The sequence below is a fragment of the Prionailurus viverrinus genome, chromosome B3 (assembly GCF_022837055.1).
Source record: "Prionailurus viverrinus isolate Anna chromosome B3, UM_Priviv_1.0, whole genome shotgun sequence".
In the NCBI taxonomy this organism is placed as follows: domain Eukaryota; kingdom Metazoa; phylum Chordata; class Mammalia; order Carnivora; family Felidae; genus Prionailurus; species Prionailurus viverrinus.
Window position 1 is genome coordinate 54,434,693 of NC_062566.1, and position 22,939 is coordinate 54,457,631.

At 34.2% G+C, this 22,939-nt stretch overlaps 1 protein-coding gene across 3 annotated transcripts in view; it reads right to left on the reverse strand.

Moving 5' to 3' along the window:
- Window positions 1-2,222: 2,222 nt before the first annotated feature.
- CTDSPL2 (CTD small phosphatase like 2) overlaps window positions 2,223-22,939 on the reverse strand; it is an 83,965-nt gene continuing 63,248 nt past the window's right edge. For all 3 annotated transcript variants that reach the window (XM_047863094.1, XM_047863095.1, XM_047863093.1), the window contains exons 9-13: window positions 12,659-12,721; window positions 12,475-12,554; window positions 9,381-9,507; window positions 7,828-7,923; window positions 2,223-7,210 (exon numbers count right to left, since the gene is read on the reverse strand). In XM_047863094.1, the coding sequence (XP_047719050.1) occupies window positions 7,145-7,210; window positions 7,828-7,923; window positions 9,381-9,507; window positions 12,475-12,554; window positions 12,659-12,721 (432 nt within the window). In that variant the 3' untranslated portion in view covers window positions 2,223-7,144. The remainder of the gene's footprint in view (window positions 7,211-7,827; window positions 7,924-9,380; window positions 9,508-12,474; window positions 12,555-12,658; window positions 12,722-22,939) is intronic.

The window sequence follows — 22,939 nt, forward strand, 5'->3', positions numbered from 1 at the left end:
AAACTCACGAGCCGTGAGATCACGACCTGAGCCAAAATCAGATGCTCAACTGGACTGAGCCACCCAGGTGCCCCAATGTGTTTATGTATCTATTTTGAGAGTGAGCAAGAGCAGAGGAGGGGCAGAGAAAGAGAATCCCAAGCAGGCTCCACACTGTCAATGCAGACCCTGACACAGGGTTCAAACACACAATCGCAAGATCATGATCTGAGCCAAAATCAAGAGTTGGAGGCTTAACTGAGCCACCCAGGAGCCCGGAATTAGGCCGCCTTTTGTAACTCTTTTAACTGATCTCCCACGAACCCCCTCTCTTCCCTGTATGGTAAAGTGATCTTTTCAAGATAAATCCGATCATATACTTCCTTGCTTGATGTTATGTCCCCTCCACCTGCAATCAAGCCTGGCTTTACATTCTTTCAGTACATGTTCTACAGATCTCAACCTAATGCTTTTTCAGCCAACCCAAGCCTGGTTCCAGACTAGATTGTGGCATTCTCAAAGCCATTCTTCCCCTTCATGACTTTTCCCAACATTATCAGTCTTCACCGCTAGACTGTAAGCTTGAGGGCAATGTCAGGGTTGTTTTCTTCTGCCGTTCATAGAGCCTGGAATAGTGTCTAACACATAGTAAGGCAGCACTTTAAAATGACTGTTACTGTCATTAGGAAGGCTACTTATAGCTTTCAACAAATATTGCCATACACCAAGTATAACATTAAAGCTCATTATGATAGCCACCAAAAGTTCTAGTTCATTTGGTTCATCCATTACTAAGCAACTACTAACTTGGCAAACCATTTATATAAGCCTGCTACCCCAACTACTTACCAGATTTCTCAAGGCATTCAGTACTGTCTTCATCATCCACTTTTTTTCTTAACACTCAGCATATTTTCATCAAACACATTCTTACAAGGTGACCTCTCCACAATCACTTCTGTGGTCTTCACGTGAATGCACCCTACTGCTCATGTTTTTCTTAAAAAACTAACATGTGGTTATTACAATGCCTTGATTTTCTGCTGTCCTTTTCAGCTTCAGACATCTCCCCAAACACTGTGCATGTATATCTCCTGCATATCTGCAAGAGAACTAGCTGCTTTACCATTTCTGTTCTGGTAGTTATTTGTATATTGCCTTACAGTTTATGATGTCTTGGTATCATTCATCTTTGTTAAGTCTGAAAAGTACATCTTGGTGCACCCTTTGCACAGATGAACACATTGAGGCTTAGATACCTGCTTTTGGCTAGTAAGTTAATGAGTACCTATGGACTTGAAATCAGATCTTTTGATCCTGAAAGCTCCTTTTATTAACCAAACTCCCAAGTCAACTATTCACCTGAAGTCGTCATTTTAAGATTTTAAAGTAATCTCTACACCCAATGTGGGGCAGAACTCACAACCCTCAGATCAAGAGTTGCATGCTCTTCTAAGCCAGCCAGCTCATTTATTTCTAAAGGCCCTGTACTTCAGTGACTCTCAAACCTGTATGTGCATCAAACTCCTTTGGAGCTTAGGGAAAATACTTAAAAATCTCATCACAGCCTGGGGCTAGGGGAAATGAAGAGATGCTGGTCTAAGGGTAGACCTCCAGTTGTATGAGGATCTAATGTTTTGGGGACCTAGTGCACATCATAGTGACTACAGTTAACAGTACTGTAAATGTATACTTGAAAGTTGCTATCAGAGTAGATTTTAAATGTTCTCATCTCACCCTAACAAAAATGGTAATTAGGTGAAGGATGTTAACCTTATTATGATGAACATCTCAAATATTTGTATCCAGTCCTCATACCATATACCTTAAACTTACACAATGTCAGTTTTGCTCAGTAAAGAAAAAGTCTCACCACAGAAATCGGGGTGGAACCAGAATGCTATTTTGTAGTTATGTTGGTTCATGTTATTTTGCCCACTACATCACGTAGAAATTCCTCATCTTAGGTTCACCATAATCTGGTTCTTTGCCATCATCTCTTTTTTCAAAACTAGCCCCTTTATTCACATTTTATTCCACTTCTGCACACAGTAGTTCCAGAAATTGTCATTCTGCCTTTCTGTAACCTATTCTGTGTTCCTTACAGGTACATCCTGAAGATATCAAAGGGGAAAGTAATGTGAAAAAATCACATAATTGTTAACAAACAAGCAAAAAAGCACTATACAAATATAAGCTGTTAGATTGTTTCTAGTGGCTGATAAAATATCGTCAAAGAAAAGTGCTTCCATAAAAGTTTTATTTATCCCCACAACAACCCTGTGAGGTAGGGTGATCAGGGCATTTGAAGATGAGAAAACTAAGTCTACATTACTTGTTCACGGCTATACTGCATAGTAAATATGTAGAAATTAAACTGAGATTTTTAAATATCCATGACTTTTATATTGATTCACATGGAAAAAGGCAGAGAGAATATTAACTCCCCCCTACCTTAATGCCAAAAGGACAATGCCTTGAAAAATCCCATTTCAAAAGATGAAAGTAGTATTTCATTGCTTATTTCTACAAAGATTTATAAAATAAAAAAATAGTGAAATATTTTACAATTAATATATATAATGGTCTCATTCAGGGATGTCCTTCAGCTGTATATATGATCAACTATTCCAAGTGCTAGAAATGCAAACTCTTAAAAAGTAGGAGATAAGAATGATAATGAGCAGTAGCCTCAATCTTCTTTATTATTCCTCCATGTATCTTGAGTAAGTTCTGTGAAATCTGGTCCCGGTTTAAAAAAAAACTACCAGAGATGTCTGGTAAACTTTATTTTAGTTGCCTACTCTCAAACACCGTCACATTATTTAAAACAGTGATTTCCCAAAGCTGGCTATTAGAATCACCTGGAGGTCTTTAAAACACACACACACACACACACACACACACACACACACACACACACAAACTCTCAGGCCCCACTCTAGATCCATCCAGACAGTTTTGCAGGGGGTTAGGCTTTTGGAATCTGTATTTCTTAAGCTCTTCAGAACGATTCTAATGGTCAGGTTTGGGAAACACTGATGTATTTTAAAATACTAATATCAAAACCATAAAGTAACTAAGTATAAACTTGCTGCTCTCTTCTCCCCTTTCTAAAAATTTCTCAAAACACATTATACCCCCAGAACTCTTGCCTCTGAGCAAGTAATTTCAATTCAAGATACAGAGAAACATTTTATAAAAATGTATCCTAGTGAGTGAGACTTGGATTCCCATAATAATTTAAGTGGCATTTGAATATAAGATACTGAGTTTTGTGGTTCTTATTCTGAAAATTTTAAATGTGTTTTATATAGGTTCCTAGCAGGCTTTCAACTTGGGAAGATATGAGAAGTAATGACATAATCGAGCATATCAGCACTGAAAAAATACTATACTCAAATATAGCTCATGAGAGGAATAAGAAAGTGAATGAATGACAACCTAAGGCCTTTTGGCCCATACATTTTTGTTCCCAGTCCACTCTTCCCCTATAAGGGGAAATAAAATAAACATTCTTTCCTAGTTGCTTGGCATAGTTATTCAGTGGGTAACTATTAACTAAGTTAATTTAGATACACAAGATTAAAAGAGATAACAAATAAATACCTAGGAAGACAAAGAGAAGTCAGTTCAGAAAACCTTAACTAGCTAATGATGTGGTATATAACACCATCGTGTTAGTACAATTAAATGAAGGCTTCAGTGTCCTTTACATTTCAGCTTTATGTGACTGACACAAGATGTGGAAGAGATCTGATCCTTATGAAGAATTCTGTGCTCGCTGTAAAGATTTGTAGGAATAATGACATGCTTTCTTCATTGATGAGATGAAGTCTCTCTTTTTCAGGCAAGTTGACTGAACAAAACAATGAAAACAAACTTCTTTAGAAGGCTGAATAAAAGTAATTATCTAGCTGAAAAAGTCATTGGCCAAAGATAACTTTTTTAAACCATTCTATGTTTAACACTTAAAAAAACAAACAAACAAAAAAAGCCAACAACAACAACAACAACCAAACAAACCAGAAAAACCAGAGAAATATAAAAAAAACCAATGTACACATCCATTTTCACTGACAGGTACAAGAAAATAGTCATTTATAGAAGTTACAATGCTTTCAACAGCTCCCTCCCCCCCAATTTTGGGAAACAAGATAAAGCCATCGGGTAAATAAATATACATACTAGCTAATATAAAACAATTATGGTTTCAAATTGTTATCAACTCTTTAAGACTCAAGAAGAAATATGGTGATATAAATCTGATTAGGGCTACATATATTACACAGAATTAAAAAACACAACTGATTTAAACATCCTAACAATAATACAAATATTTAAAAGAATGTCTTAAAAGCCAGACATTTATCACTGGAAATATCACAATTATAATATGTACTTCAGATATGTTAATGTGTATATAGGTCACTTTTGCTGTGTCTTATCAGGTATGCAACTCTCCTGCATTTCCTACAGTCAGTTTTTAAGAGTTCATGTTTCCTGTGTGAATTGAAGGAGCTGGGCACATCTCAATTCACAAAATAAACACCTCCGCTTAACTAAATGGAAGTGTGTTTAAGATAACATTTACCAAAAGATAAAAGAAAATTAGGGGTAATGAGAGGATAAAACATGTTAAAGTAGAAGGAAGCTGGATAACTGTCTCTTTATAAGTTATTTTAAATTTTATATTAACAAATTTAAAATGACCCAAATTAAGTAATGAAGAAAAATAAATTGGTCTCGAAAAATTTTCTCAGGTCATATAAAATTTCCCTTTATTCCTTTACAGAATCTTGTTATGCTAGATTCCTTTGTCAGTTGACTTAAAGAACTCTCCTAGCATGGGACTGAAAACAGTTTACCATTAGTAAGAGAACTAAAAGTTGGTGTTTATTTAAAGTGCCCAGAGGCACAACAGTACAGGTGCTTACATTTCCCTTTAAATCATGGGAAAGCCCTTTGAGACTGTGTTTGCTTAATCAGAAAAGCTTTCAGCAATTATAATGCACGCTGAAAGCTTAGATCTTCTTGCACAGGTTTAGGGTTTTACTGTTTGAGCATAAAAAGGGGAGCAAGGAGAAATGTAACTAGGTTCACAATTTTGAGCAAGAGCGTATGTAAAGGTAACGTATGTACATTTTATTTCAAGAAAGACAGAAGACAAACAGCATAAAGATGCCCAGATGCCCTAAAGATAAATACATTTCAAAGATTCTCATTAAAATGAATCTGGAGTATTTTTCCTGCAAGCAAAATACCTTTCTTTAAATTAAAACAAAAACAAACCAAAACAAATTAAAAAAAAAAAAAAAACCAGTATTCTGAATTGCAAATGCGTTTGCTTTTTTTTTTTTGCAGAAAATCTGCCATGATTATTTTTTTTTTAATGAATAAGGATTTTCCACAAAACAGGCTTGCTCTACATGCTAGATTTTTTAAACAGTTCAGTGACACAATATGCTAACTACATACACAACAGATAATATAGTAAGAAAACACTCAACCTGATGAAAAGTTAAAATCTTCATTAATACACTGAAAATTGACATAACTCATGCCTTTAAAATCAAAAATACAAAAATTAAATGTTTTCCTAAAAAGATTTCCTTATTTTAAGGATTCATTTGAAAATGAAGCTGCATGTAATTTGTACAATAAGTTGTACAAGTAAACAGGTAATATACATAAAAAATTAAGTGACATACTCCTCAATTATCAGTTGTCCACCTTTAATTTCCAATACTGTACTTTCTTAACAAGCATACAAAATATCAAACTTCTCTTTAGAAAAAGTGCCGTTCTTTGACATCCTTTACACAAAAACAGTCTGAGCCTGTGGCATGTTAATGCAGTCGAGAGGCAAAGCATACTAACTTTTACAAATTCTACCTTCCATAAAAAGCCTCCCGAAAAGGAGATTACACGCCACTATAAAAATATCAACCTCTTGTGGTAGCTGCATTAGAGAACCAAGGCTTGAAGACTATTTTCATATAGCATAGAAAACCACTATGAGAGCATATTAACTGCATTGGTGGCTTGGGAGTTTACTGTGCCACAGGATTATGCATAGCTACTGTAAGGTACCAAGACTGTTACACAGAGTTTTAAATTGATTGTAACCAAGAGCATAACAGAGGTACTACCAGCCCATGCAAAATAACTAAAAATACTGAGTCACTGTGCTGAATACTTCATTCCTGGAGAAAACCAAAGGCAGCAGTAACCAAATCAAGCCCAACAGGTGACCAAACTCATTCTCCTCAAAGATTGGTGAGCACAGTGAAGTCTGAGGTATACCTTTATCCGTTAAATCCGTGTGCCATTGCAAGATATTACCATTTGGGGAACACATGCCATCACAATGGTTTAAATCTTTTGAATATTAGTCATTCATATATTCTTATCTACCCAGTCCTTTGATTTTTTTTAAAAGATTTCACCTACAGAATATTACAGAAACAAAATATAAATGCATGTCTTTCTAAATGAAACTTACATGGACTAAAAGTAGAGAATATTTTTAAACAAATATACAATATGCAGGCAGACAAAGCAGGAAAACGGCCATTCAAATGTATAATAAAAAACTAAAAACTGACTATTTCCAGAAAACTAGGAAGCGCCTCAACTAAAAGGAATGCATAATGAAAATCTAATCTAATACAGGTCAAAAATGTAAAAAGGTTATAAACCTTAACAGGAAAAATAAAACAACTTTTACTGGCCATTCCTGTTGAAATGAGAATCTTAAAGTAACAGAAAAGTGGCTACAAACCCACTTAGAGCACCAAACAGAGAGAAAATAAAAGTCCATTTTCATCTCTGTTATTATCATAAAATCCTGTGTGACTACAGGTCAAACTGCTGGTGGCAGAAACAGAATTCTTTATAAACTGCAGATGTCCTGTACATAAAAAAATTTCACCGGAGTTGCACTAGTTCTAAAGACTCTTCTGTTTTAGCCTACCTACTGTATGTATTCAATCTGAGATAAAGTCTCTTTCTGTAACCCTTGATTATTATTGGGCACCAAAGATAAGAAAAGCAAGACGGGGTACAAAAATGCAAAATTTCAACAGTAATGGCAATGTTTTTGTCTTAGTCCAAAAGGGTCCTGCATTCTCTCCCCCTTCAGTGATTTGACAAGTCTTTGTACTTAATCTGGGGGCAGCAAATCATGCAAGCGAAATCTGTCTCTGATGTGAGGTCGAACATCTTCATTCTGTGTGGAGAAAAAGACATTTTAAAAGCCATGTAAAAATATGATTCAGTAACACTGTGAACATTCTTCCTTTGCAGAGAAAATATATCACTATTTATTTCACTTTGTTTGCCAAATATAAAGATACTACACACAAGCAGTTAACTGAGAATTAAATTTAGATTAAAAGAACTGTCATTAAATTTTTAATTCTGTAAAGAACAATTATGCACTAAGAGGCAAAACCAAAAGACAGGTAAAAGTGTTAAGCCACTGAATTCTACTTTATTTATTAGGAAAAAATAACACCAGAATAAAGTTTCAGTAGCACAAGCATTAATTCTAGACCTGAACTATGAAAGCAAAGTGAAATCAATTTAATACTGTTAGTGACCTCATAAGAAGCAGCCCAGTGAAAATAAAAACATTCAACCTGCAAATTATTAAATACTGAGAAGCATGATTTTGATATAGTTTACAAGGTTAGAAAATGCTTGTAATCCTTTTCAATTTTTTTTGCCCTAATCTCATACCAAGTTGACTTTAAAAGTCAGTGCACATAAAGTAATTAAAAAGATTTACTTCAATAGAGTTGAGGCAACAAGTGCAAAACACAACAAGATAAATAAGATACTTACCAGTTCTACAAGCTTCTCCAGAAATGGAATCAATTTTAGGAGTTCATTGTCATTTTTATCCATAAACCAGCTTTCTATAGGGATTCCATTAGATAGCTAAAATAATAAATAATTAAATCCTTTTTATTACATTTTGCATACTTTATAAAAACTTAAAAGAAATAACAGATACTTAAGTACACAGTGATCTGCAGAAGTTACTGTGAAAAGGAATGCCATCAGTTTATGGTTGTTACATTCTGACGATTCAATAGTGCAAGAAACAGATGTTAAGGGATACATCAAAGCCCAATTGGTTTTTCAGCTTAATGTCTTCTTAATATATATGAAACTAAACAAGAAAGATCCATTGAAACAAGTTTTGCAATTACGTAATTAAAAATATTACTTTATGGATTAAAAAAATAGTTACTATTAGTCTATGCTAGGCACTGTGAGAGGGGTGTTGCCAATGTAAACACTATGAGAAAGCCTATATACTTTTACACAGGGACTGTGTGACATTGATTGTTCTATTTCCAACAAATAGCCGGATAACCTGAAACGGCAGGAACGTAACAAATTGATGCAATGGTATTTCACTGAAGAGAAGTTTAAAAACGAGAATGCAAACCACATTTTATAGTAAATAATCTCTAGGTTATCTTTAATATTAATGCAGAATACTATATTTAAGATGGTAGATAAATGAAATTATTTTATCCAGGAACCAATATGAAATTCTTAAATATATTTCAAAATGTGACCAATGACCTAAATTGAACACATTTCAATACCATATGCAGTTTTCCCCATTTTTCTTTTTTCATCTTTTTACTGTTTACTTTTCACTTGTTCTTTCTACACCCAACCCAATTTCCACCATTCCTACTCTGCACTGATTTACTGTAAAGGAAATCTCAGACCTATCACACGAACACATTCATAATGTAATACATATCTTGCTGGGTGTCTGGGTGGCTTGGTTGAGCTTCCGACTCTTGATTTCGGCTCAGGTCATAATCTCAAAGTTTGTTAGTTCAAGCCCCTCATCGGGCTCTGCACTAACAGCGTGGATCCTGCTTGGGAGTCTCTCACTCTGCCCCTCCCTAGCTTTCACACAGACATTTGCTCTCAAAAGTAATAAATAAACATTAAAAAAAAAAAAAAAAAGAAAGAAAAAGAAGGGGCGCCTGCGTGGCTCAGTCAGCTAAACTTCCAACTTTGGCTCAGGTCATGATTTCATGGTTCATGAGTACGATCCCCATATCAGGCTTGGTGCTGACATACTGATTTAACAACTGATAAGAATGCTATTAACTGATGTATAGCTTATAATCTCTTCTTATCCAGAATTATTACTCAGATTTTTATCTATGTTTTCATTTATTTAAAAGAAAAATGTCCACAAGAAATATAGCAATTTGGCATTTCTAATTCTAAAAGATAACACTAAAAAGGGAAATTCCACCAGTGAAAATTCTGTTCTCCTATTACATTCTGTTTGGCAGCATTTGTTCTCATTGTATTTTTTTTTTCCAATCTCATTTTGTTTAGCAACCCTCTCTTCATACCTGATATGCAAAGGCTTGTGGTGAGTTGTCAATTATTATAGTCTTTGAAAGATCTCTTCCAAGGATATTTAAGTCCTTTATATAATTTCCTTGTACACAAACACAATGTTCACGGAAAAGCCGATGCCTAAACATAAAAATAAAAAAGAAATTAACTTAAAAAAACTCCAAAAAGTATAACACATACTGAAACATACACACATACCACAGGCTTTACAGTTTTAGCCTTATTTTCTCTCACAAAGGAAATTCAAATACAAATGTGGGCCTAAGCTTTGGGCTACAGTTTTACTTTAAAAAATGTTAGCAATTATTGAAACCTTACAACCAAATATTACCATGCCTTTAAGAACTTTGGCTTATCCCAAAATGTTATATTAAATTATAAAGAGGGATTAAAAACTCTGTAAATTGTTTTTGTAATTTATTTACCCAGGAAAGCTCAGTTCAGATGCAGCATCTGGTTGTGTCATCGAGGTCCTGCTTTTTAACCAATTTTCCAGATGGTTGACTGAGGCACAAGGAGGTCAAGTGACTTGCCCAAGGTCACACAGTAAGTCAGTGGTTAGCCCCGCATTGGAACCCAGGATCCTCCTGGCTCCCAGTCCTTTGCTCTAACCAGAAGACCACACAGCCTCCCTATCCCTGTACATGCCAGAATAGAAAATATAAGAAGGAATGTTTCTGTGTTGGCATTTTCAAAAATGTTTTTAGTTTCCCTTATAGTTTTTGAGAAAAGCTGTGGAGGCCAAAACGAATGTTTATTCCATCACTTCATACTTTTCCCAAACACCCATCTTCCTTTTAATTTCGTGTGAGTGTGTATATGAATATTTGAAAAACAAGGATTGAATGAAATGATGAATTCAGATTTAAGTATTACAAATGTAAACTGATGTTTCACCAATGATAGATACTTAACTGAAAAATGGTGTACCACTAAAAGCGATTGAAGGTCTTATAATACTTATATACTGTCATAATTACATAATCTCATTTAGCACTCAAAATGTTAGTCTTGGAATATTACTAATAGTTAATACTGGCCACCCTGAAATACTCCATTTGCATACATTAGTAATTTGATAGTTTGGCTTCCTTGTGTCTTAATCCCACTAAACAATTTTTCAGCAGCTAGGGCCTACTTACATATACCTATATTTTTAATTATGGAATTTCAAGAAAAGGGCATTTTCCACCAACAAAATTGGCCATAGCTCTAACAACAACAAAACTCAACCTTAAAAACATCAGTCCCGGTGATGATGACAGAGTTTTCCAACCAGAAGAAATGCAGTAGAAACAGTTCTCTCCCCCGCTTTCTATAAAGAATACTTTAAATGATCATCTACCACTGTATGGTTTAAAGACTGTTCTACTTTGAAAAGGTAAGACCAGACAAAAGAATTTAAGTCCTGGATGGGCCTATAAAAGATTCCATTTTTATCTGTACAAACATTTACATTTGAGGAAACTAGACAGGCAGGTGCAGCAGGTACACGCAAGTCACTACTGATGTTTCTTTGCCAATAGCAGCAAACTCACCCAAGACAGGAGACAAATGAACATGTATGTGGATATAAATGATTACTGTAAATAAATTACACTAAAATCCCTCTAGTTATTCAGGAGCCTGAGAGTCAATAGCAGGCATTTGCAGTTTTAGAAAGGACTAACTACTCTTGCCGGTCATCAGATTGGCATTTGGAATCATGAGACTCAGATCACAGGAATTTGAGTCTACCTTATCTTCAACATAGCACTCTAATGCAATACACTGTTCAAAAAGCTCCTCCTGTTTTAAATTATTCAAATACTAGATACAAAAACTAGATAAAACAAATTTAAACTCTCAATGTGTAGGTTTATAAATGTAGTTTAAATGAAGGGTGTTAATTTGTAACATTATAATTCCATGACTATGATTTGTTCCCTAGTAAAATGAAAGAAAGCTCTAAAAGAGAACAGAAATCTTTAGAATGAAGTCATCAAAACAGAATCATTTGTGTACTTTTGTTAAAGTTATATAAAACAAGCATGCATTATACCTTTATGAGGAGAAAAAAAAAATTTCATTTGTGTGTCTAATGCTTGCTTATATTGGAAGCTAAAATGGGAAGTGACAACAAGGACAAATTTTGCTCCTTTAGATTAAAAAAACCAAAAAACATAGTTCTATTTACAAGAAAGCAAATCCCCTAAACGTGGACATCAGAAAAAGTCTTTTAACATAGTTGTAACCACTCTATAACAAAGGTACTATTAACAGTAGAAATTAGGACTTTCCACTAAAAAAATATGGGAAAAAGTATTCAAGAAAATGAATTCCTGGCTATTAAAGCTTTTATGAACCTTTTCTGGCATCTCTCTCAGCATTCTCGGTTAAAAAAAAACAACAACATAGATTAACTCTGTCATCTTAGAGGATGCAGCAAGACTGCTGGCAATCTTAGTATTTCATTTCTGTTGACAGAAATAATGGAACTGATTTTTAAACTGTTTTAAGATTACCCGAGGCACTCCCACCTAACCAGGAACACACTGCATCTGCTGGCTCAGGACACACACAAGGAAGTGAGTCCAGATCGGGTAACTTGAGTGACTAAACCAACTGCAATTTCCAATTAGATTCATGTAATGTTTTCTTTCCATGGAAGAGAAATTTGCTCTTGAAAAAAGCAAAAGAGTTTAATTTATCCTTTGTGTTAAAATTAACCTTTATTTTCTATGCCATTAAAAAGGTGACATAACATGCATTAGCTCAGAGACATAAGGAAGTGAAAACATCATGCACACAGTGAAAAATTCCACATACCCCCAATCTCCCCCCAGTCCCCAAAGAAGTGAGGATACAGATGTAACAGTGAATAAATACATTTGATCTTTGTATCCTTTAAAGAACGTCTGTCTGAAATTAATATCATTAGGAACTCTTAAAGAGTTTGGGGGCTTTAAAAAGTTCGTTTTCACCATTCAACACAACAAATCTCTATATATGCGGCCAACTGAAAATGGCCATGAAAATTAAATAGAATCATAGTAATTTCATAGATCAGTGTGACAGACATTTCTACTATTTCTTAATTAAATTTACCTGACCAGTTGCTTTTTAGGGTCTAGTATGTTCAGTAACTTGTCTGCATACACCTTCTTAGAAGCAGTAAAAAGAATGATCTACAAATTCAGGGGAAAAGAAGTAATCATTATACATGATCTAAATATGGGTACTATATTGAATAAAATAAAAATACTTATGTAATTAGCTTAAGCATGTTTACCTCATACATCTGAGACATTCGCTCCAGGAATTCCCTGAAGAATGGTCTTAATCTCACGTAAACCTAAAGAAATAACAAAAATAAGCTTCAGTAAATAAACCTATAAAATAGAAACAACTTATTTATAAGATATGTTGTGTTCTAACTTTGGATATAATTTAAAAGTTCATATTTTAAAGTAATAGAAAAGTATACTAAGTACCACTCAGCCAAATATATTTCACATACCAAATACCACTTAAAACAATCTTTTGGTAGGGTAACAATAATTATTGGTGATGTCACTTCTTAATAGTTAAATTGCAGCATACAATATGATAGTACTTTGTGGAATATAATTTTAATAAACATTTCAACTAAAAATGAAAGGTCTCCCTTTGAGATTTTGATCCACCAATCTGCTCCATCTTCCAGCCAGGTAGCATCCATCCAATTATTAGGCAGGCTGTGTGTCCACCTCTAGCTGACCTGTCTCAATGACCTTCCTCTATACTCAGAATTTCTTCTCAACAATCACCTGCTAAGAATACCTTTATTTTAAATCTCTATTAGGTAAATAATGTTCAAGAAAGAGATGTCTGGATTGGTGGGTTTTACATAACTGGAATTTTTCAGAATTCAATCTTGTTCTACATTTACTGATTCAGATGTGGCATCTAAATTAGCACTACTGGGTTACTTGAGATTGAAAATATAATAAGGCACACCAGTTATCAAAACCGACTGGCAATATCAGGAAAAACTACAGTACCCAAAGAACTGCCTTATATACGTTATTTCCTTATTTCTGTGTCTATCTTCTTGCCTACATTTAATGTAGCTCTTACTCCAATTTTCAAAAAGCACAGAATTATAAGCCATGAGCAACTACTAAAACTGACATACAAAAGATTTTAAATTGTTTTCATTTTGTGACAAAACTTTATAAAAAGAAAACTTTATACTCAAAGGTGATTATTACCTCCAAACACCACGAACAACAAATATATATGGAACACCTATGCACCAGATTCACTGGATTAAGATTAAAAACAAACAACAAAACAAAACACTAGTGGCAAAAAACTCAAAATCTAGGCTTCATGAAATTTAATTCTGTCATAAACACACATCCACACAAAAATGCCCTCATGATAAAAATCCAGTTCTGGGAATGTTTCAGGGCAGAAAAAGGAAATCATGCAAAGGATTCTAGGAGGTAGCGACCATGTACTACCAATCTTTATAGTTTCCAAAGCCCAAAAGGCATAAGACAATACTAAATATATAGTAAGTGCTTGAGAAAAAAAAATACATTGAGTAATGAAATCACTCAAAGCCAAGCAATATAAACAAAACAAAGAAAAGCAAGCATATATGACTATATAAGGAAAACTATCGAGTTTCCTTAAAAACTGATCACTTGTAGAAGACAAATTGTGAGTGATAATAATATCATTCTACCCCTACCTCCAGGCTAGAATGATAAAGCTTACTTCTTTTTAATCCTATTAGGCATTTTATCTCAATTTCTTGGCTAATCAAAAACAAAGTAAGCCATATACCCCTACCACTAAGTCAAATAAAAATAAATCCTCAGTGTCCAATCACGATCATTTAGAATGAGGCCCAAGAAATTTAACTAGAGCTGCTCTTCTAATTAATTTTGACATTTTCATCTTAAAAACATTTGGTATACCCTGTAACCAACCCATGTAACTGATGGATTGCCTTAAATAGGAATATCATTTTTTATTAACTATGGGTCTTTTCAAAATAGATTTGTGATGATTAAGAAAACAATCAATTTAGTCAATACTTCTTTTCCGATTACCTCATCTCAAGGAGGATGATAAACTATGAACCATCAGAGCCTTTTGTTTGTTGCTAAGAAAGTTTACCGTTTACATACATTTAATTAAACAATATGTTATTTTTGCATTTATGTAAATGATTTCATTTGGTCTCAATATCCCTGTTATCACTTGCTCCACACTATAAGCTAAGGAAGGCCTCTGTAATTTGGGATTTGCTTCCTCTGAACCCTAACACACTTCCATTTCAGAGGAATACTTCTATGTAAACGGTATTATCCAAGCATAGTAAGTGGAACACTATACAAAGGTGACATTTCCAACTTCTTATACATGACTTCCATATTAAATCAAAACTGTAACTTCATTATACATTGTACTTACTACTTTGACCATTCTTAATATAAAAATACATCTTAAAACGACATTACTTTCAAAATGTACTTGTTTACAGAGGATGAAAAAAAGGTAGTACTGAAGATGGGGGAATATATTGCTAAATTATTTCCTTACCATGAGAATAGAATAATTGTTGGCTGTAAAAGTTCCTATCCCCAAAACAGATTCACTATTTGAACAGGAAGGTCATTCAGGATTAAAATATATACACAGAAATTAATGTGGTTGGTGGGAAAGAGAATATAGAAAGGTACAAAATAACAGTGAGCAGAGGTGGAGGTTTTGCTATGTGCTACAAAGGTAAAATCTCAGAAAGAAAAATAGAAATGGAGACACAAGGCCAGCATGGTCTAAGCCATTTGGATGGATATATTAAAGCATAAATATATAAAAGTCAAACACTAAGTACTATCTAGTAGGAAACAGAACAATTGTTAAGGTATATATAATACAAAGAGACTATGATCACTTATTATGTTAGGTCACAGAGATATAGAAATGTACAAATGCACAGAGGCATGCCTCCAAAATGCTTCAAAATCTATTCCACAGATGCTCATAATTATATTTTTCTTCTCCTTTCTCATAACAAAGATTCTTGTCCTGAGCTGCCTATTTCCCTTTTTCCACATTCTTTCCCTACTTAGTATTTCACCAACAACCATCCTTCTTCAAACCTGTAACTTTTCAAAATCAATGTAGTCTCCCAAATGTAAGATTAGGCTAAAAGTTTCACTTCAGTCTGGTATACATATGTCCCTCCAAATATACAGCAATTATTCTATCTACCCTACAAATAGTTTTAATCGATCACTAAACAATATGCATTTTTAAAAAGTCAAAACTTGGGGCGCCTGGGTGGCGCAGTCGGTTAAGCGTCCGACTTCAGCCAGGTCACTATCTCGCGGTCCGGGAGTTCGAGCCCCGCGTCGGGCTCTGGGCTGATGGCTCAGAGCCTGGAGCCTGTTTGCGATTCTGTGTCTCCCTCTCTCTCTGCCCCTCCCCCGTTCATGCTCTGTCTCTCTCTGTCCCAAAAATAAATAAACGTTGAAAAAAAAAAAAAAGTCAAAACTTTAAAAATAATGCAGAATGCTATAAAGAAACAATTACTGTATAAAAATACCATACCCAAAGATATGTCTTAAAGAGCACTGACTACCCAAAGATAGGGATTTATGAATATGTTCATTATATAAAACTTTAAAAATAAAATCTACCAGAAATACCTGCAAAACTGTGATAATGGAACTAATCTTATATGATCTTGTAGATTGATTTTACTAAAGTTTAAATTTTATGTAGAAAAAGTAATGTGTATAACAGAAAATATTACATTACATCAAGATTCCTTGAGATGAACAAATACCTGATGGCCTGTACTTTCTTTAGTGTTAAGACAATGAGAATGTCCTGTAATTGTGTATGTAGATAATCCTACCAGGCCATAATGGTTAATAAAACTGAATTTAATAAAAGCAGTCACCAAAATAGCAATGTAGTTATAAAATGATTATAAATATTTTGTGGTAGCCTGTCTAAATTCAAATTCATGACTAAATATTCAATGTCAAGCTATATATACTGAATAATCTCTATTTGTTTACCAAACCTTATCTAATTTCATAGGTAATTTTACTTTTAAAGAAATTTCATATATAACTTTAACAACATGAAGCAGCAGAAGCAGGAGAAGAAAAAGGAGGAGAACAAGGTGGAGGAGGAGGAGATGGAGGAGGAGGAGGAGGAGGAGGAGGAGGAAGAGAAAACCCCCAAAGCAGCTTCACTTTGTGGGCAACTGAATAAGGAAGAAACAAAAACAAAAAACTCTTACATGTAAATTTTTTTTTTTAATTTTTTTTAATTTTTTTTTAAAATTATTTTTTTTTTTACGTTTGTTTTTGAGACAGAGAGAGACAGAGCATGAACGGGGGAGGGGCAGAGAGAGGGGGAGACACAGAACCGGAAGCAGGCTCCAGGCTCTGAGCCATCAGCCCAGAGCCCGACGCGGGGCTCAAACTCACGGTCTGTGAGATCTTGACCTGAGCCGAAGTCGGACGCTTAACCAACTGAGCCACCCAGGCGCCCCTTACATGTAAATTTTTTTAAGAAAAAGCACTTCTAAATAGTTTTCAGCACAGATAATATAACCTTAACATATTCAAAAAGAAACATCTTTTAATAGTTATTCCATGATATCTTTTGAATTTATTGCTATACTGATACAGGTTTATTTTTATTAAAAAAATTTTTTTAAGTAATCTCTATGCCCATCATGGAGCTCAAACTCATGACCCCAAGATCAAGAGTCACATGCTCTACTGACTGAGGCAGCCAGGAGCCACATATTGATATAGGTTCAAAAAAACCCCCACAAAAAAGTCAATTCTGTGGGACTCCTCCACTTACGAGTATGGCACCCTTTAAATAAAAAGATGATTGGTAAATGCTATTTACTTAATCAGCAGTAAGACTTTTTTTTTTTTTTTTAATTTTGAGAGGCAGAGAGAGAGAGAGTGCCCATGTGCACGTGGGGGAGGGGCAGAAAGAGAGGGAGGGAGAGAGAATCCTAAGCAGGCACTGCACTACCAGCACAGAGCCTGATGCGGGGCTCAAATTCACTAACCATGAGATCATGGCCTGAGCCAAAATCAGACGCTTAATTGACTGAGCCACACAGGCGCCCAAGTAAGACTTTAAGGCAGTAGAAAACCAATAATCCTGGGGAATGTGAAGAATGAGATGCTACATATAACTGAAAAATCTTACCATGAGTAGATAGATACCACAGGTATAACAAGTGACTGTCAATTTGTTAACCCTTCTGTGCACCTCAGTCTCCTCATACATAAAATGAGTAAAATAAGAGTACCTACCTCATAGGGTTGTTGTGAAGATTAAGTTAATACATGTAAAGCACCTAGAACAGTGCCTGGCACACGGAGAATGCCAATGACTATTACTTATCCACCTTATTATTAATCAGTCATAAGGAGAATAGCTGGAATGAGTATGATTCTATGGGACAGAACTGGGCAACCTAACTGAAAAAGAAAGCCCTACAGCTGCAATCTACACTTTTAGAAGACAGAAAATAATCAGGAGTTCCATCAGTTGATAGCTTCGCTATTTAACTTAGTTAACACTTTCTTAGCATCAATACTAGAGCACAGAGACAAAACCCAAATCCTCTTCATAGAAAGAAGGTTGCTCAGATAGGCCCTGCAGAGACCTCAACCTTATAACCCCTGGGTGACATTACAGTCATCCTTTGCTTAACACAATTCCAACAAGAGGTAGATGGCTGCTGGGGATAGTATTTGTAGGCACATCAATCTGAAAATGAATAGGTAAATACTAAAACATCAAAATAAAAAATAATAAAATCAAAAATCCCCACACTAAAAACTTCTGGAAAACATTACACTAAGTAGAAATAAATTTGAAAAGGAATTTTCCTGTAGAGTCTACATGGGATAAAATGAAACTTAAGGTATCCATATACGTAAGTTAGCAATGAAGCATAATTTTCAAATAAAAATTGGCATATGTATATATGTTTTATATATATAAACTATTGCTGATTTTATTTAAAGTTTAATCATTTTAAAAGCAAAAAAAGGTCACTTTAGTAAAACAAAAAATGCTGCCTTTAACAACAAGCTCTAAACTGACTAAATGATTTAATATGCTTAGTAATTAACTGTCACGTCTCCTAAATTTGCAGCACATTTTCAGCTGTTGAACAAGAATTTTCCATGCTTTTTTAAGGAACTGCCTCTAATTTTAAGATACATTTACAAAGAATACAAAGAGGTCCCCATGAAATATACTTTATCATCTTTGAGAGGCAGCTAACTATAGGTTTCAGTTCTTTCTTTTTTTAACCTAAAAAAATCAATAATGAATAATTACAATGAAAAAAAAATAGACCAATGACTAGTTATACTTACTAATAAGGATAGGAAAGTTACCTTAAAATTACTTTTAATATTAACCTACAATTAGTTATCACAGTATTGTTCCCTACCAGCTAAAATATTACCTTAATCCTCAATACTAAGTGTCCATGAACCCCAAATGTTCTTTTTAAGGTATATTATAAACACTCCTTTTGTACAACAAAAATTATGCTTTACGAAGGTCAAAACAAAATGTCTCTTGGTTAATGTCAATTTAAGTCAGAGCTTGAGGGGAAGAAAAACTTGATTAGGTATTTACTACAAAACTCTTCCTTTACACGATTATTTCTCCATAAAGCAAAAATAACGCTGACTTTTCTAAGAAAGACTATACAGAAGGGATAGAAGCCACTGACTCTCTACTTTTCTTGTTCTGTGGGATAAAATATTTAAGATCCTTATGAAAATTATCCTAGGCTGTAAGGTTCCCAAGAAAAAAAACAAACTATAGTGATGGGGAAAAGTCTAAGCTTTGCTAAATGTGGGGTTTCCCACCCACCTCTCCCCCCAACTTTTCCCATAAAAGCAACCTCTACTAATAAAACAAAGCATCCTTTATCAAGTAGCTCCCTACAGATCCTATCTCTCCTTGAGTGCTTACCACAATCTGATTTCTGGACAGCTGACCCAAAGTTTGATGATTTTACTGATCTTCAGAAAGCCACTGACTGGCTAAAGTCTTATTGGTGAACAGAGTCAAAAATCAGATGCCCCTGCCATACTTTACAGAATGAGGAGTTGGACAGCACAGTTACGTTTGGCTGCACTGTGGTGAAACATATGAGGCATCTTCTTTTTGTCTTCAATTAGCCACGTTTGGGCTGAGTAGCTCTATTACATCTTCAAAAAACTGAGCTCCAGTTCTTGATGGAGATAGAGGAAGGTCATTGAGGAGGTGGTTCAGCTCAAGAGCTAAGTGAAAAATCTGTCTTTTGATTCAGTCCTGCTTGTGGATAGAAGTCATCTTCTGGATGGAAGAGGGAGTGAGATGACCTAGAGTCTTGAATTGGTGGATCTGCAGGAACAGAAACTAAATACAGTGGAGACCTCTTAACTGAGTAACACCACGAGATGGATTTCCTGACAATGTGTCAATATAAGCTAAATATAAAAATTAAATATGTGGATTGGAACTGATCATGCACTTGTTTTTCCAGGTATCAAATGCATCTGTACAAGTCTAAGAATAAATAATGTTTTCCCAATAACTAACTGTAAAACACTTCATGGAAAAACAACCAATTTAAAGGAGGAAAAAAAGACCCAAACAAAAATCCATACACTTTGCCTCTTTGAGTGCCATACCCTCACTTTAAAAACTCACTTTAAAGAATGACTTTTTCTCTCCATCTACACAAACTAAATCTCTCTACCCAAACAGTATTAGTAACATGTATCAAATTTTGAGTTGAATCTTTTAGTTTTTTTGAATCTCCCAGAGAAATGGAATTCAAATACACTCAAAATACTAAATTGAGGCTTGAATGATCTACCTGCTAAAAAATTCTGAGACTTGCATTAAGTAAGTTGAGTCCTACTTATCAATCAAAAGGAAGGTATATACCATGGAGTCAGGCAGTCTTTAAATGTGAATAGTGGTCACCTTAAATTTCCCTCAAACTTTCATCTGAAAAAAAACTAAGAAAGCCCACAACCAGATTATAGTGGATCTAGTTTTAAATTTCTCTATATATTAACAAGAATTTTGATGAACATTTGATTACTTACTTCCACTTAGAATTTGAGTATGTAAATTTACTGTATATACTCTCACAATTATTAGACCAAGGGTCAGCAAACTATGGCTTATGAGCCAAATACATCACTTATTTTTGTAAATAAAGTTTTACTGGGACAAAGCCATGTTTATTTGATTACATTCTTACTGTCTATGACTAGTTTCATGCTACAATGGCAAAAAAAAAATATTTGGAACAAAGACTACAGAACCTAAAATATTAAAAACTGGCCCTGTACAGGAAAAAGTTTGCCAACCCCTGATATAGACGATTATTAAAACATATGTAAAACAATTTACACTTTAAACTGTTTTGAAAGAAAGAAAAAAAAAAGTAGATTTAAAATTAGATACAGGCCAACCATAACAAACTTACCACAAAAAGAAACCAAAAGCAAAGTAAGTCCCAAGAGGACACTTTATCTGGTGTTGATTCAGGTGAAGAATTTGATCCTATCTTAACATTACAATTTTATTTTTTAAGAATTTATACATAAATGCTATGGAACTGACATATTCAACAGTATACAGATAAATGCCATGGAACTGTTCATTTAAAAACGGTTTATGTTGTGAATTTCACTTCAATAAATTATTTTTTAAGAGTATATACAGTATTTTACAGGTTTCTAACCTTTAAGTGGGCCACATTATATTGCAGTGGTTAAATATGTAAGTTACATCTTACCTAATAATGTGGTTTCTCCAAAATCTCTTAGATCATCTCAGACCCTTGTGTATATTTCTTCTTTGCCAGTAGATGGAGACAACACCACTGAAAGTTTAAAAGACATCATTCCCTGTTTAAAGGGAGCTTGCTGGTCTGAAAACTGGGGGAACCCTAACCCAAGATTTCTTCAAAGTTATTTTTTAAAAAGCAGACAGAATGGCTATGCCAAAACCAGAAATCCAAAGGAATGTACCCAATATTAACTACGGACATCCTCAAAAATTTACTAAAGGGGGACTAAACTCTGTTTATGATGTAGTAACTAATAAATAATATTAAAATGCAATCATCCCTATAACTTGGAAGATTCAAACTTCCTGCTCACTGCTCCTAATTTAAGCTAGATCATTTATTTTTCAGTTTCAGAAAATTTAACTCAGAATATGAAAGAAAAAGAGTTCTTTGAATTACATAAAGGTAGATGCAGTACATATATAGTTTTTCTAAGTATTAGTCATATGCACTGCTAGAAGCCTTTTATTCAAAATAAGACAACTATCCAGATCCACATAAAAATAATAAGAACTTTATTAAAAAGAAGAGAATTAAAGCAGAAATGGTGAAAGCAGCAAGAAAAAAATTCAACCTTATGGTCACAATGAAAAGAAATGCTCATGAAAGGAAAGAATCAAACTCCTCCAATTTCCAAGTTTATTTCACTATTAAAAATGACATACAGACCAAAACTATCTGCAAGAAATAAATTTCAAACCAGAAAGCTTAAGAAGTGATCCCAAAATAATTATTTAATATTTTTCAAATGACAACTTTCCTTTCCAAATTCAAAGCCTGAATGGAATTTTGAACAAAAAAAACAAGGTAATCAAGCTAAAAGGACAAACCTACTAAGATACTGCTATACTATTTATATTTACCAGAAGACTCCTGTCCTTAACATGAACTAAACAAGAACAACCTATTTGGCAGAAAATGTCTTATTAAGAAAAAAGATTACCTTAAACCAAATAATAACCAGTTAAAAACGAATACAAAAATCTTAAAATCCCTTAGATTTATGTATAGTTTGCTCACTCTCTGATCAAAAATCAAAACTAAAATCAGGTTCCATAGAAGGGAAATGAATATAGTACTCAGATATTAGCATGCCTACAATGACTAACTAGGTTAGACTAGAACTGACATAACTGCTAAAGTAAATCCTCTTATGACTCATTACAAGATGAAGTCGGTAAAGTAAATCCTGAACCACAAACTTCTATTTAATTATGAAATTTTATGATTCCCAAAAGAGAGTAACTATCATGTGCTAAGAAAACTATACCCACATTCTAACTGCCTATTAAGAGCACATAAACAACCATAAACACCTTTTCATCATCCACATGGCAAATGTTCTGTGGCTTTATTTAATCCTTGGGTTGGCTTCCTCTTGACAAAGAACAAACTTTTTGACCTTTCCCAATCCTTCAACAACTAGTATGGATGAAGGTAACGCTAATTAAATAACAGCCGCCACCACAGAAAGGCACTTTGCAATTTTCAAAGTGTATTCATATATGTTAATTAATTCAAATTTTATGACAGGAAAATCTCAAACGTAAAGTAAAAGCTATGGCCAACAACATAATTCACAATGAAAGATAAATGATATTTGTATTTTGCACAGTTACCTGTCCATCAACACAGATGAGGGAGAAATGC